Genomic DNA, 15,736 nt, shown 5'->3' with positions numbered 1-15,736 from the left:
TTGAGATTTAGTTGGCTCAACAACAGTTAACTGTGTTCCAGGTGAGAGTAATTTACATTAATGTTTGCCATAACTGTGCTAATGCTAGTTCTGAGATCAGTCTCAGTCAACAGTAAGCATCGTTAAAGCAGTTAAGTACAAACTGCAGTAAATAACACAATGTTGGTTGTCCAAACCAAATTATTAGGCTGTAATTGGCTCAACAAGAGTTAGCTGTGTTCCAGGTGAGAGTAATCCACAAGTTATTTCAAGTAATTTGATGTCATTGATTCAGAATTAATTGTTGCTCTTGGCTTTCATTTGCCTAAAATAAGTTGAAAAATCACAATTTGAAATGAGAGGAAATGTATCATAATTAATTTACACCTATTTTTATTTTTTTTTTGGTGCATGTTCATTAGTAATGCTTGAAGTTATTTGTCTTTCAAAGTTTTGATGCCACCAACCTAGCGAACTTTTGCTTTGAAATGGTGAATATTTCACCCTCGATAGATTCATTCAAAATGCATTATGTGCAATAAGGAAAAGTCAGTGGTCTGCTTCTGGAAGCGAACATTCCATTCCTTGACTTTAAAGAGGAATAGGTATTTAAAAGTAATTTATATACTGTTTAATGCATACCTCATCTAAGAGTTGAGGCTTTCAATGAATTCTAAATGCTTTTGATGATGTTATCAGCTTTTATGGCTGTCCACCAAATTGGAATGGACAAGCTGTTTTGTGAACAGCTGCCCACTGTGTGTGTTTGCTGCTATATTTATGCTCATGTTTGAGTACCTGCATCTGCAATAGACTGCAGTGAATGATTTTTGTTAAACTAATTCAATAATACCAGACATATTAGATAACACAACAAAAAAGTTAACCATAAATAATATTTTCTAAATTTTTTTATTCCTTATATTTGCTTAAGCAATGCTTAATGAGGTTGTTGTTCTTAATGAGCTTTCCTCATTAAGCCATTAAGTACAGTCTGATACGGTCTAATTTTTTTATTTTTTCTAGTTTGTCTTAGTTATATTTTCTGATTTAACTCCCCTAGCCTAGCTAGTTTTTTTGGTTTATTGCTTGTCTCTCTTTAATGAAGACTTATTTTTAAATCTTTATGGTAAAATAAATGGGAAAAATACATCTAGAATCAAGGCTACTGGAAAAAAGCTGTTGCACTGTCAATTGTATACAAAACCCAACATGCTGACTGGTAGTTAGTTTGTATAAAATCCGAAAAATCAAATATGTCAAAAATGTGCTTATTCCCATTGACATTTTGGTATGTGGGTGATTTCATGTACAAATTTAATAAACACCTTATGAATACTTTTCCTAATTTGTAAATGAGTTTGAATAGCTGAGTAGTAAACAAACCACAGCGATTCATGCATTGAAATCCCCAAAATCCTGATCTGTAAGCAGATCCTTTAATTTCCTTTATTTTTAACAGTCTTCCACTTCATTGTCTAATATTTGACAGACTGCTTTTAAAGCAAAGCAAGTGCTGGAGTTCAAATGACAGGCATGTCCTCTCTTACACCTCTTCAGAAAGATCTTACAACTCTCTGAGCTTCTCTTCACGAATATAGAGATGAAACCACCCCTCCCCCAGCTTTTCCTGCTCTCATTCTTTCTTTAATAGCAGCCCTCTTCCTTTTATCCCCTCTTCTCTCCGTCGCTGTTTCAGCTTGCAGTTCTTGTCCTCCTTCACCTGTCATGTGTTGTTTATGTTCAGTGTCGGTGCAGTAGTATGCAGGGTGTGTCTGTCTGCCTGATCACGGCAGATTGTGGAAAAAGCTCCTTCAGGCTAATACTGTACACATTGTGGAATCTCAGACTGCAACCTTTATGATAGATTGCATAAGATTTGGTGGAACTGTTTGGACATGCTCTGTCTTCACAGAGGTCTTTGCAAAGTGGAAGCACACTTGAAAATGTGAGAACAAGGGGGAACAATGTGTACTTCATCACTTGACTAATGTCATCAAGTCTTTTAATTGGATTAATAATGCTAGGAGCTTGCCATAGTTATTTATTGAATATTGGAGCAACATACTTTGTTTGAATATAAATGCTAGTGATATAGATTGGTTGGAAAACTCTATAGATTTTCTGTTATTTTATACTTAACAAGCTGTATTTAAAATACTTCATAAGCCTTTAGAAAAATGGAGACATGTCAACTTTTGATTGTAATCCCTGTGTCAAAACCATATCATTATATAAATTTGTGCCCTGATAGGTCATAAAATCACATACACACATAATGTATACACAAACATCCATACATGCATATTTTTGGGTGGAGAACATTGTATAAAATAAAGAGGTTCTTTATTTCTCCATCAGCCTCACCCTCTCCTGATGTTCCTGATGTCGGACTCTTTCTGTCTCTGTCTTGTTGTAGTTGGCTTTGCACGTGTTGTCATTTCTGGAGCCAAAGGATCTGCTTCAGGCAGCCCAGACGTGTCGTTACTGGCGTATTCTAGCAGAGGACAACCTGCTCTGGAAGGAAAAATGCAAAGAAGAAGGTAATATATATTTTCTTTACCTCCCCCATAAACTCTTTGACTTTTAAAATGTATCCCTTAACTGCATCCCAAGTATACTAAATAGTTCCCTGACTGATTTCTAGTCGGCCAAGTGGTATTGTGCATTGAATCATTAGTGTCACCAACATAAACCCCAACTCTATTGCAGGTATTGATGAGCCCTTGCACATAAAGAGAAGGAAGGTCATCAAGCCGGGGTTCACACACAGTCCTTGGAAGAGTGCCTACATCAGACAACACAGAATAGACACCAACTGGAGGAGAGGAGACCTCAAGTCACCTAAGGTAGTAGTCTTCATCACTTTCGGTTCACACTTATTCTACTTTTTTACATCTTATGTAGACTTGATTCGTGGGTTAGCATCACATTTAATGAGATTCCTTGCAATTTGTCCAGTCTGAAGACCACTGGCACAGTGAGTGTAAATCTAAACATTGGAGAAGTGTCCCAGAAGTATATATTAATATATACATTAAAATTGAATATTGTTTAGTTTATTAATAGGACCATAGACCACAAAACCAGTCTTGAGTGTTTCTTTTTTTAACTGAGATGTATGTTTATTACATGGAAGCACAATAAATAAGCTTTATTATAGATATAATAGAACAATCACATTTTCTATAGAACTGATGTTAAGACTGGGCAATTTGGCAAAAATACAGTTTCTAATTATTTCCATATTGAACGATAACGACATATATTTTTTATATTAGTTGTTAATGCTTCCAGATTTAAAAGGAGTACCCCAACAATGTCTGAAGTCACAAAAAATAGAGTGTCCAGTAAATGGCATAACGTTTTTAGACAATACATTTTTGGCTGCTTAAAATTTGGTTCTTCTCTAATATCAACACGCTATTCGATTCATATTGTTGCACATTTCTGCAATGATATAATATCGTGAGTTGGGCCAGCTCTAACTGATGTTAGGATAGGACAATATTTGACAGAGATAAAGATAAAACTACTTAAAAATCTGGAATCTGAGGGTTAAAAAACAATTGCTTAGCAATGCACATCACTAATCAAAAAATAAATTGATATATCTACAGTAAGAAATTTACTAAATCTATAAATATACATGATGCTTAGTCTGATTTCTGACATAAAAGAAAGTTTAAACATTCTGTTCCATACAGTGTATTTTTATCTATTGCCAAAATATACATGTGCACCATAAGACTTAGTACTTTTAACTATTGTTCAATAGTTTTGTGATTAGTAAGATTCTTTAAGGAAATTTTACTTTTGTTCAGTAAAAGGGCATACATTTTGGTCAAAAGTAACAGTAAAGACATTTATTTTTAATGAATGGTGTTAATGCTAGAAAAGCAAAACAAAATAAATGTAGCTTCACAACTGTTTTTTAACACTGCTAAGAAAAAATGAGCACCAACTCAGCATATTATATTGATTTCTGATCATGTGACACTAAACTGCATTATTAGGCTGCTGGAAATCCTACATTACATAAATGACATTTTGAAAATGTATTAAAATAGATTTTAAATAGTAACATTTCGGAATAGTACTGTTTTTACTGGATTTTTTTTAATTAAATAAATTCGATACTTATGAGAATGAGACTTATTTAGCCACAGCCATATCATCCTGCAGCCCAAGACTGGATGTTTACTGAAGCTAAGCTGGGCTAAGCCTGGTCAGTGCCTGGATGGGTGTTAGTGAGGCCAGCAGGGGGAGCTCAAACTGCGGTCTGTGTAAGTCCTAATGCCCCAGTATAGTGAAGGGGACTCTATACTGTCAATGAGCACTTTCGGATAAGGCCCTGACTCTCTGTGGTCAATAAAAATCCCATGGCACTTCTCGTAAAGAGTAAGGTTGTAACCCTGGTCTCCTGGCCAAATTCCTGACTCTTACTCATCATGGCCTCCTAAGCATCTCCATACACCAAATCGGCTCTATCACTGTCCCCAGTAGCTGGTGTGTGGTGAGCGCCCTTGTCCTATAGCTGCTGTCGCATCATCCAAGTGGATGCTGCACACTGGTGGTGGTGTAGAGAGAGCCTCCCTCGTGATTGTGAAGCAGTTTTGGTGTATGGCCATACACAATAAATGCACTATATAAATAAACATTACATTATATTACATTACATTCTTTAAAAAAAATGATCCCAGAGTTCTGAACAGATACAGAGATGCATAGTACCTGCTTTCAATTCTTTGCTTCACTGTAACTGAAGGCAATCTATTTAATCACTTTAATCACTTGGATGTCTAATTTTGAATTCCTTTAGAGAGAAACCCATCAGCCTGTCACCTGGGGCTCAGACCTGGAACAGATATTAGTGCTAATGTTTAAGAAAACGCCTGCACCAGCCTGTAAAGAGCTACTTAGAAATCATCTTAAAGGTGCAGTGCATGCCAGAAATATGAATTTGATCTTATTAGATGCTCCAGACCAGCAGAAGCAGTTGCTTACTTAAGTATTTCCCAACACTGTTCCTGAAGAGAAACCAGCTGTTTACTTTTTCCTCCCATGTCTTCCTGTGCTGACTCATTCATTTCAGGTGTTGGAGTCTGTACTGCAAAACTGACGAGTTAATCAGATGTGTTTCATTAGCAGGAGTTTGAAATTGTTTAATATTGCTGTGACTTTAGCAGCAAGGTTGCAAAGCACTTGTTTGTTACTATGGTGATCAAGCGAACCTGTTTCAATTGCCACATCAGCAGTTTGACGTCATCCTCTCACACCACTGAAATACTGGCATTTCTGCTCAGATTGTAATTAATCATCTTTTTTTTTTTCCCCCTCCTGTGCCATCTTCCATTTCCAGGTGTTGAAAGGCCATGACGACCATGTCATCACCTGCCTCCAGTTCTGTGGAAACCGCATAGTGAGCGGCTCAGACGACAACACGCTCAAAGTGTGGTCTGCTGTTACTGGGAAGGTGCGTTTTCTTTCATTATTTTGAAATAGAGTTCAATTATTGCAAGTCTGCAAAACATGATTAAATGAACATTTACATTTTCTAAAATTACACAAATACAATTAAGAATATTTGCTTTAAGGAAGTCATTAATTTTCAATGTGAGCCAGCGACAATAAGCATTGAGGAGGTGTGCGGCGCATCTTCACTAGTGTGGGGGTCAATGAGAGCTAAAATCAAGTCAACTTTGTTAATGAGCTCTGACGGGTAAAGTCTAGATTGGATACGTGGATGGCCAGATTTGCGATATGCACATCAATGTGTCAGCATTTTTTGATATAACAATATTTAATATTTTTACAGTACTGTGACGGTTGGGTTTAGGGTTGAGGTGGGGGTAGGCATCAAAAAAATTTAATTTATTGGGTAATATAATGGATAGCATAAATAATACTCTGTACAACCAGGGTGCAAATTACAGGGTGGGTTTGGGGTGGATTGACCCTCCTAATTAAGCCTTGATCCCCCCCTGAAGGACGTCAAAACAATATGTGTGTGGTACACTAAATCTACTAAAAAGTACACTCTAATCTGTATTTTAAATTATAATGTAAAAGTAAAGTAAATAAAATAAAGAATAGACGATAATTTGACCACCCCTATAACAGTTCATGGCATTGTGAATGCATAAGCGTGCCAATCAGTCCACATGAGAAAAAAAAGTACAGATGACACCATAAGATTTCACAAGATGTGGAGAAAACCACGTTTTCTCATAAAATAGATACATATTGGCTAAAAGTAACGTCAAATTAGATGCATTGTTTGCATAGTTTGTCCTAAAGTAAGCCAAAATAGCTAATCAGGTCAGAAAACACTAAATAGCCTATCCCACAAAACACTGAAAACTTAAACGCGTTTCCTGAATAAATTAATGTTATTTAAATGAACATATATGTATTAGTTATTGTTGTTTTCTTAAAGGGGCATAAATAAAAAAAAGTTACAGGTGAGTTACTGATGTGCATTAACGTTATTTATTTTTTTAAAAGGCGGGAATCCTGTGCTAACTATAAAGACAGTACAAAACAGTATTGCTGCTTCAGAATATTTTAGACACATTGACATATTGGATAAGCAGAGCAAAGCCACACTACACAAATGGCTCCTTTAAATACAAGATTAATGTAGTGAATTTTGACGCACTCGCTGCTCGCAGCATGAATATAGTCTGTGTTATCGTCAAGGCGTCCAGAGCAAACTTTGACGCTCTCGCCACCATCAGTGTGAATGCACCGTTAGAATGACATGTATACACATTTAGGAAAAGTCAGTGTATTTTAGTTATTTGGGTTACTCAATTGCTAAATTTAAAAATGGTCAAACAGATTGTCTCTGTAGATCGAGTGTAAAAGTCATTACTGGAATGTTCTGAATGTAAAATTATATTTGTTCATCCCTCCAAACACATTATCAGTTTAAATGAAGGGTTTTCAATACCATATTGGAATTAAAGATAATTTTCTTTTTCCAGTCATCACAAATGTATTTAATAATCATCTATCATCCAACCGTTGGCTTTCCTCGCATTTTCAAATGAATTCAGATTGAGCTGGCCCCTTCATGCATGTGCTTAATGTGCATCTGTCTTCTCATTCTCTCCTTCTTCTCACTCCCTCACACATGGGAGGTGTGTGTTTTCACTCAACATCCTTGTACAACAGCACTCGCTGCCATCTCAATTCATCCAGAAAACCTTCACATGACCGTCTTCATCACTTATTCACGTGAGAATGTGGGAACAGTCATGTTCTATTGAACGCTAAGATGATCACGAGCTGCATGTCTTTCTGGATGACTCTTTCTTTTTATTCATTTCTCTCATCCATGCCATTTCCATCCTCCTGCACTTTAAGGATTGATTGCACTAGCTGATGCAGTGACATGGTCCTTGCTGCAAGTTTATGGCTGTTGTAAAATAGCGCGTGTGTGTGTGGTTCACTTATCATGCAGCACTGCCCTTTCCATCCTGACCTCCATTTTCATCCAGAGTCTAATGAAAATCTCTCTCTTCACTGTTCGCAGCATAACACACTATCATTTTCATGCTCATTTGTTAGATTTTTCCTTTTTCCCATCTTTCATGTGACTCTTCAGTATTCAGTTTTTTTTTCCTCCCCCATGGAAGTGATCGCAAATCATTCCCAAGGTTATCAGTCATTGGGCTTCTGTAATCAAATCTAGTGTGCACTGATTGGCCCTCGTCTTATCACAGTGGAAACGTGATTGGTGCAGCAGCAACATGCTGTCTGATGAGAGACATCATCGTAGCAGATGGCAGATGCGCCATGATTAGGGTCATCGCCACATATATGGCAGGCTGCCTTTTTGGTTCCCATCATGCAGTGCTGTTTGCGGAGCTGTCGGAAAGAAGCACCAGCTTGAAAATGCTTGTAAAGCTTGGATCAGCTTCTGTTATCCAGAAAAAAATATCTAAATTTGCGAGAGAAATAAAATAGTATCAGAGATTAAGCAAACTAGATGTAATATACAATGCATTAAATAGACCATTTCAATGTGGTGATGTAATTGGCCCTGCTTGTTATTAAACTATTTCATATTTTTATTTATTAATATGTTTCTTTTTGGATTTTCAGAAGCTATAGAACTTGATGTAAAACAAGAAATACGTTGGGACCATTATTTTTGTTTACATCTCTCAAAATTGTCTAAGAACAACAATGCAATTAAAGAATGCACTTATCACTTCACAGCCCCAGCCTTCTTCAAAAATGCAGTTTTCACTTCGTGTTTTTCAAAATATCTCATCAATTAAACATTTTAATTTTGTATTTAAATTAATTAAATGTAATTTATTTATTTTCATGGATTCTGTGGGTCTTCCAAGAAGAGATTAATTGAGTGCAAAACTACCTCTGTAAGTTTGTGTACGTCTGGTTGGAGAAAGATGAGTTTAAACAATGGCTGAAGCCTGTTGCTAAAAACAACCACATCATTTATTCTTTCAAGCTTTGTTTCTTCCGGGCTTATCTGAGTTCTGTTGCATTGTTGTGCCCATTAGTTTATTTAACTACAACTGTTTTTTTTATTAGTTTTTATTTAGGTTATACAGTGTGTCATTAAATGCAGAGAGGCTCTATTTAAAAAAAAAAAAAAAAAAAAGATAAATACCCTGAAAGTTCTGAAAGAGATCAAGCCTCAGGCAGGTATAAAAGTAATTCAAAAGCAACATAACGCATTACTTACCATAAAAACTAAGTAAAGTAACTACTTACTTTTTTGGGGGGTAGCTCAATATTTTAATGCATTGCTTTCAAAAGTAACTTTCTCCAACAATCTTTTAGTTCACTTAAGTTGATTCCTCTGATCCCATTGTCAGATATTTTTGGTTTATTTATAAATGTACTTTATTTTGATCTGTTTAGATCAAAGAAAACAAGACTTTTTGGATCTCAAGTAAATGTGAAAAGATCAAAACTGGAAAAACAAAGCAAAAAAGAACAGTTTTACGGTGTGATCGGAAGGTTCAGTGAAAGTTGTTTCTAAATTAAAAAATATAGTTATTCAAGCCTTAAACCAATTAACTGAATGTTACAACTTTAAGGTTTAGCTCTAGGGGTAAAGAGGTAACATTAGATGTGACTCAAAAATTTGATGTGTTGCAAAATAGCAAAATGACAAACAAATAATGCAAAAATAAGTGAATTTATCTGCAAAAGTGAAAGTCATACAGCAGAAATATTTTGTACAAGGAATCTCACAAAAGAAAATAAATCAATTATAGTATGTTATGAATGGGTTAAACAGAATTTCAAGTGGCGCCAAATAAAAGCAATATTACAAAAACTTCAAAACCATCTGAAAATTACCCTCTAATCTACCTACTAATAGTAAATAAACATAAAAAAAACATCTTCAGTGTTTACACGCTATATCTAATACTACTCTTCTAACCAAAGATGCGCTGAAAACTTACAACGTGTGGCGCTCACTTCCAAACTAGTGTGTTTAGACAGTGGAGTTTTCTGTGTGTTGCGAAGTATGTCACGTGACATCTAAAATCTTCAATTCCCAGAGGAATTCGAACACCAAAGATGAGGGATTGTGAAAAACGCTCATACAAGACGATAACAATACACCAAAACTGAAACAAGAACAAAATCTTTAAAGTCACATCAACATAATAACTTACAACACAAGCCAAAACACACACACACAAAGGCAAGCAAGAGAGAACACGCTTCCCCGCTCGGGTCCCTTTAAACTTTGTACTTGCTTACTGATTGGCTGCGAAGAGGATGACAAAATGTAAATGAGATTAAACTTAACTGTTTATAATAGCTCATCTCCTAGTGTGCTTCATATAAATGTACACTTATAAGATGTTGACATTCCCTTTAAATTCCCTTTTATGCACTTGGACTTTAAAGCACTTAGTATGGTATATTTTCATAGAATATAACAGTGAGTAGGGTCTCAAGACTGATGCAATGCTTTAGCGAGTCCCGCGACACTGGCTGTGGCTAATTAAACAGGAAATTCCGTGTCCTTTGAAGCGCTTGTCAGAGGAAGTGGCACAGTGAAGCAGGAGACAATGGGATTTAGTGTGACTTCTTCCCTTCTGCTACACTTTCTGCTACTCTCTATTCCCTTCTGCGGTTCGCTCAACTGTAAACCATTAACTGTCTTTTGGAGTTCATTAATAACATCAAATATGCACCTATTTTCCGTTCCAAAACATTAGCATTTTGTGCACCAGACAGTCACTTTTTATCAGCGGTCTGCAGTCCTGTTGTCATGGCCACAGCCGCAAATGTTCACTCGGCTGCATTGCCTCCATCAATCTATGGATGTTCCCCAGCCTCCCTTGTGTTTCATTGCTTTCTTCCTTACTTTTTGGTTCTCTTACAGTCTCTCTTGACCTCGGGTCTGTTTACTTTTTCCTCTCGCTACACTTCAGTTCACCATTTAAGTGCTGTAAAGCCCAGGAGCTCATGGAAGCAGCTCACAGCCAGATACTCGCCCTCTGAGACTAAAGCCTTCTCTGGTTTGGATCGATAGCAGATCTAGACAAATAGGCTCCTGTGGGTCATGGGTCGTGAATTTGTACATCTTCGACCCCCATATACACACTCACCATCTCAAATCAACACTAGTTGTTGTTGTTCTTTTCAGTTTGACCTCCATTTTGTTTAAAGAATGAATGTGTGCGCTTTCTCTTTGTATGGTGGTTGAGTGTCTCATTGTCTAAGTTTCTCTACGTTCTTTGTTTGCTTTACTCTGATATTGTCTGAGGATAAAGCAGGCCAAAGAATGTCATAGTGAGAAAATATTTGGAATTCCTTTGCACACAAGTGCTCTGTTCTCATTAAACTCCCTTCAGTGTTTTTTTTGCTCATTATAGTGAAGTCCATTTTGAGTTTATAGATTAAAACTGAAAAATTCTGTCCGAAGGGGCCATTCTGCTGCAGTCCATCTGTTGGAAGCAGCAGGTTTCTTTCTGTGTCGGTAAGAAGGTGCCCTTCACTGCTGATCTGAGACCAGATTAGCAGCTTTTCTCATAACAGATAATGTTTATTGGGAGTTGGCACCATCCCTGCTATGGGATGGCTTCCTCCTTTTGCAGAAGTGATTAATCAACACCAAGTTGTTTATAGAGAAAGCTGGTTACAAATTATTGGCTAAAATCGTAATTTATCAAGGGTTTGAGAACTAGACCCAATTTATTTTTACAATTAAAAATGTTTTTAAGGGTAAGGGTACAGAATAGTTTCACATAAATTTACCACACTTGTTTCAATGATTTAGTTTGTTCAAAAAACATGTTTAGTATTTTTTTATTTAGTTTTAGTTTTACATATAATAATAATAATAATAATAATAATAATTCCTTACATTCGTATGGTGCTTTTCTGAACACTCAAAGCACTTTACACATTTGTAATGGATGAGATGAGAAATATCTCCTTATCCACCACAAGTGTGCCTCATCCACCTGGATGACGCGATGGCAGGCATATTGCTCCAGACTGCATGCACCAGCTGATTGGTGAAGAGGAGACAGAAGGATGAAGTCAATTATGATATTGGGATGGTTAGTAGGCCATAATGGGCAGAGGGCAGTGAGTAGATTTGGCCAGGGTTAAACCCCTACTCTTTTTCGATGGACATCCTGGGATTTTATGACCACAAAGTCAAGACCTCGGTATAACATCTCATCTGAAAGACGTCGCTCACTGAGCAGTTTAATGTCCCCATCAATACACGGGCGATACACAGGGTTGAGTGCCCCCTGCTAGTCTCACTAACACCACTTCCGGCAGCAACCTAGTTTATATGTGACCCTGGACAACAAATCTATGTGGTTTTATGTGGTATATTTTTATACATTAAAATGTTTTTTTAATACATTGAATGATTCAACTTATCACTTTCTTTTTTGCCAAATTATCCCATTAAGATATTTTGTAAATTTCCTACTGTATATGCATCAAAACTCAGTTTTTTAATCAGCAAACTTAATTTAGAACATAAATGCAGTTTTCTAAGTATTTATTTTAACCCTCAGGTTCCAACTTTTTCAGATAGATGTACAACTTCTAAATACTGTCCCATCTGAACAAAATAAACATCAATGGAAAGATTATTGATTCAGCTTTCGTGTGTATTGTTACGATATTTAAAAAAACAAACAAAAAAAACAAAACAAAGGATTAATCTATCAAGGTAACGCAACATAAAGAGTTCACATGAATTAAGTTGTCCAAACCAATGAATTTATTACAACAAAACAATCAAGCAAATCATGTGTCACAACTAAGCAAGATTGAATAAAAAATCAAAACTCACGTTCTCCAACAAATATACAACACTAACCTAAGACTAACAACTCAACAATTAACAAAGCATAATAAAATAAGACTTAATGAAAAAAGACAAGAAATTAAAGGAAAAATAAGTAAAGCTTCATGGCTGGCAGTGAAGTTTCCTCTCTCCGCTTAATGTCGGTCTATATTTATAGCCAATTTGCAAATAGCGTAACTCGACGCAGGTGCCAAAGGCGGACCAGACTCTAGGAAACACACACACAAGCACAAGCAGGCAACAGCCGTAACATATATTAATTTAAAAAAAAAGCACTTGTGACTGTTTATTTTTGTTCAGGGTCACATATGCTGATTCATAGATAGATCTATTTTTATTACAACCATATGTAATACCCTAATTTGTTTTTTGAAAACCTGCTTCTGAGAACGTTGAGGATGTGGTGGCTTGCTTTATCTTTGTAGCCTGTGCAGAAAACACTGACGTTACCATGTTAGAAACAAATTCACACGCGTGTATTGTTGTTCTATTGTCTGCCCCTAGTATCATTTGCCTGCTATGAAAATAAGTAAATCTCTAAGCGATGTCTGACACTGGAGTGTTAGATAAAGATCTGATTGGCATGCCGTGGATTACCGACCATCTTTACTCACACTAGCATGATAATGCTATTACTGGCCCTCTTCCATTGAAATTGAATGGGCCTCATGCTGTGTGTAATAGGAAAGTGATTTTGGGGGAAGATTAGGCCGTAACTCATCATCCTGCTCATTTGAATGTGTGCCATGCTTGAGGATCTGCACGGCATGATAAGAGTCTGATGAGAGATGAAATGTGACAGAAACATAAGCAAGAAGTGGAGTTGTTTTGGATTAGGGTCAAGATAAGAATAGAGGCTTTGGACTTTGGTTTTAATGTTGTCTCCGTGGTAAGGCCTTCAAAAGCTGCATTGTTGAGATTACCTGGCATCTCAGAGATTGCACCTCTTCATGGATTAATACGTAGGACTCTCTCTTTCTCCCTCCATCTCACTGAGCTGTCGGACCCGTCGAAACTCTCCCTGAGCCAAGAAGGATTCCTCCTAAAACTTCAGAGACGATCACCAGCTCTCTGAAGCAATGGAGGTTTCCTCTGTGCCAGCTGTACGGACATGTCTGACGTCTAGCAGCTTTAAAATGCCTTTGGAACATTCCTTATATAGTGACAGTGACACTTGGGCAACATCTCTCTCTCTCTCTCTCTCTCTCTCTCTCTCTCATTCTGTCACTTCACAACCAGCCCAGGGCTAAAATGTACTAAATCTGGCTTCTCTGAGAAGTATGGACAGGATATACCCACAGCTTTTTTTCTCTCCCTGTGCAAGGATGAGTAATGTGGAAACTTTCGGTGATCACAAAAGATTGGGGTCACCTTGAAAACCAGACTTTAAAATACTAAAAGGCTTTCACAATGTCCTTAAAGCAGCATAATCATTTTATGTACACTGTAAAACCCAAAAAGTTGAGGTAACTCAATCCATTTGAGGAAACCGATTGCAACAAACCATTTAAGTTCAAAAACTAATCCTAATGAGTACTGTGAACTTAATCAATTTGCGTAAACAAAGAAATTTGAGCACTGTAAAACCCAATAAAAAGAAATCAAACTAATTAAGTTCTGTAAAACACAATACATTAAGGCAACTCGAACTGAGGAAACAAATTTCTGCAAACCATTTGAGTTGAAGTAATTTATATGAGTACTGTGAACTTACTTCATTTAAGTTGAAGTAATGAGATATTTAATTAACTCATTACTTTCAGCACTGAGTTCAAAACTCTTTTCAAGTGTGTAGAATTAACTTTCAGTAAATTGAGATAACTACACTATTAATTGATAACTAGTTGACTGTTGGGTTTTATGGGGTTTATACTTTTATACCTTAAACCAGTGTTTATTTTTAAAAAAGTAAAAGTAAAAACACTTTGGAAATGTTTACGTTAAGTCAATTGGTTTGTGAATCTGGGAACACTGTAAACACGGTAAAGGAAAATAAATATGTAACTAATTATTTTAAAACAAAGAAACGTACTCAACAATTACCCCATTAAATATTTATGTGCTTTTTGTACCATTTAGCTTCAGCACCTAAAGGCACAAGTATGTCCTAACCACAAATATGTTAACTGCAGTAAAGCAACAACAAAATAGTGTTTGTACTATATTTAAGAAAATAAAGACAACACAATTATTTGCCAAATTTTCCAGATTAATCAAATATAAAACAACACTGTATAAAATGCAAAATGATTAAAAAAAATCTTGTCCCAACACAAATCAATTAAGTTAACTATTAACGATTAAGTGGATTAAACAAAACAACTAAGTTGTTGCAAAAAAAAATCTCAAGTATAGTATTGTTTCAATTCATTTAAATACAGACTTTTATGCAATCTTTCAGCTAACCTGTGAATATACAAATATGATTATTGACCCAATGTTTACAATGTGAAATATCCAAATTTACCTACACTGTAAAACCCAACAGTCAACTTTATCAAATGAAAATTTACTGAAAGTTAATTCTACTCATTTGAACAGAGTTTTGAACTCTGTGTTGAAGGTAATGAGTTAAATACCTCATTATTTCAACCTAATTGGAGCAAGTTCACAGTACTCATAGTTGACTTATTGGGTTTTGCAGTACTTAGTTGGTTTGAGTTCTCCATTTAATGGGTTTTACTGAGCTTAAATTGCTTCGTTTGCTAATGGATTAAGCTCACAGTTCTCATTAGAATTAGTTTTTTAATTTAAATGGTTTGTTGCAATCAGTTTTCTCGTGGTTTGAGTTGCCTTAACTAATTGGGTTTTACAGTATAGGATTAATAGGTAACCCAGGGTAAAATATGAATTTGTGTAGATTTAATTTAAAATCTGTAAGGCTTTGAGAGCATTTTGCGATTGCTTTCAAAAGCAGTTTTCTCCCTCTGGAGGTCACCTTTGGAAGAAATGTTTACACTCGCGCAGGAGGGCCTGGGTGTGATGGGACGTCCTGCATAGAGATGTCAGGAGGTTACAGGGAGTGTATGAGCATATGCATCTGTCTCTTACTGTGAAAACAGCCCTCCGGCCTCCATCGTCCTGTTTACTTCTTGCTTTCATCACATCTTTCACTCATCCTGAAGCCGTTGGCTGCATTTCACGCTCGCTCTCTCCCCTCGTTTATTCCGCTTTTAATTTCCTGCTTCTCTCCGGCTCGCCCTCCCTTTCTCCAGCCATGACTCAGACTGCACCTTTGGCTGACCACCAACTCCTTAACATGCAGACTGCAGCACTCCTGCCCCGAGCCTCCACCCACTCCTGCATCACACAAAACAAACACACCCTGTCGCGCATTACCTTCATATGCTGAGCTGGCAAGTCATGTATTATGGAAGAGTTGTCTAAATCTGTTCTCAAATCAATGCTAACACCCTC

General features: G+C 36.5%; 1 protein-coding gene across 8 annotated transcripts in view; it reads left to right on the top strand.

Annotated features, from left to right (window-relative positions):
• fbxw7 (F-box and WD repeat domain containing 7) overlaps positions 1-15,736 on the top strand; it is a 286,374-nt gene that overhangs the window by 253,511 nt on the left and 17,127 nt on the right. For 4 of the 8 annotated variants that reach the window (XM_073951515.1, XM_021473906.2, XM_021473910.2 and 1 more), the window contains 3 exons: positions 2,399-2,522; positions 2,692-2,828; positions 5,342-5,455. In XM_073951515.1, the coding sequence (XP_073807616.1) occupies positions 2,399-2,522; positions 2,692-2,828; positions 5,342-5,455 (375 nt within the window). Of the gene's footprint in view, positions 1-2,398; positions 2,523-2,691; positions 2,832-5,341; positions 5,456-15,736 lie in introns of all 8 variants that reach the window. The other 4 variants (XM_073951513.1, XM_021473905.2, XM_073951519.1 and 1 more) reach the window with 1 other exon arrangement.

The sequence above is a fragment of the Danio rerio genome, chromosome 1 (assembly GCF_049306965.1).
Source record: "Danio rerio strain Tuebingen ecotype United States chromosome 1, GRCz12tu, whole genome shotgun sequence".
In the NCBI taxonomy this organism is placed as follows: domain Eukaryota; kingdom Metazoa; phylum Chordata; class Actinopteri; order Cypriniformes; family Danionidae; genus Danio; species Danio rerio.
This window is presented reverse-complemented; position numbering and strand designations above follow the sequence as displayed.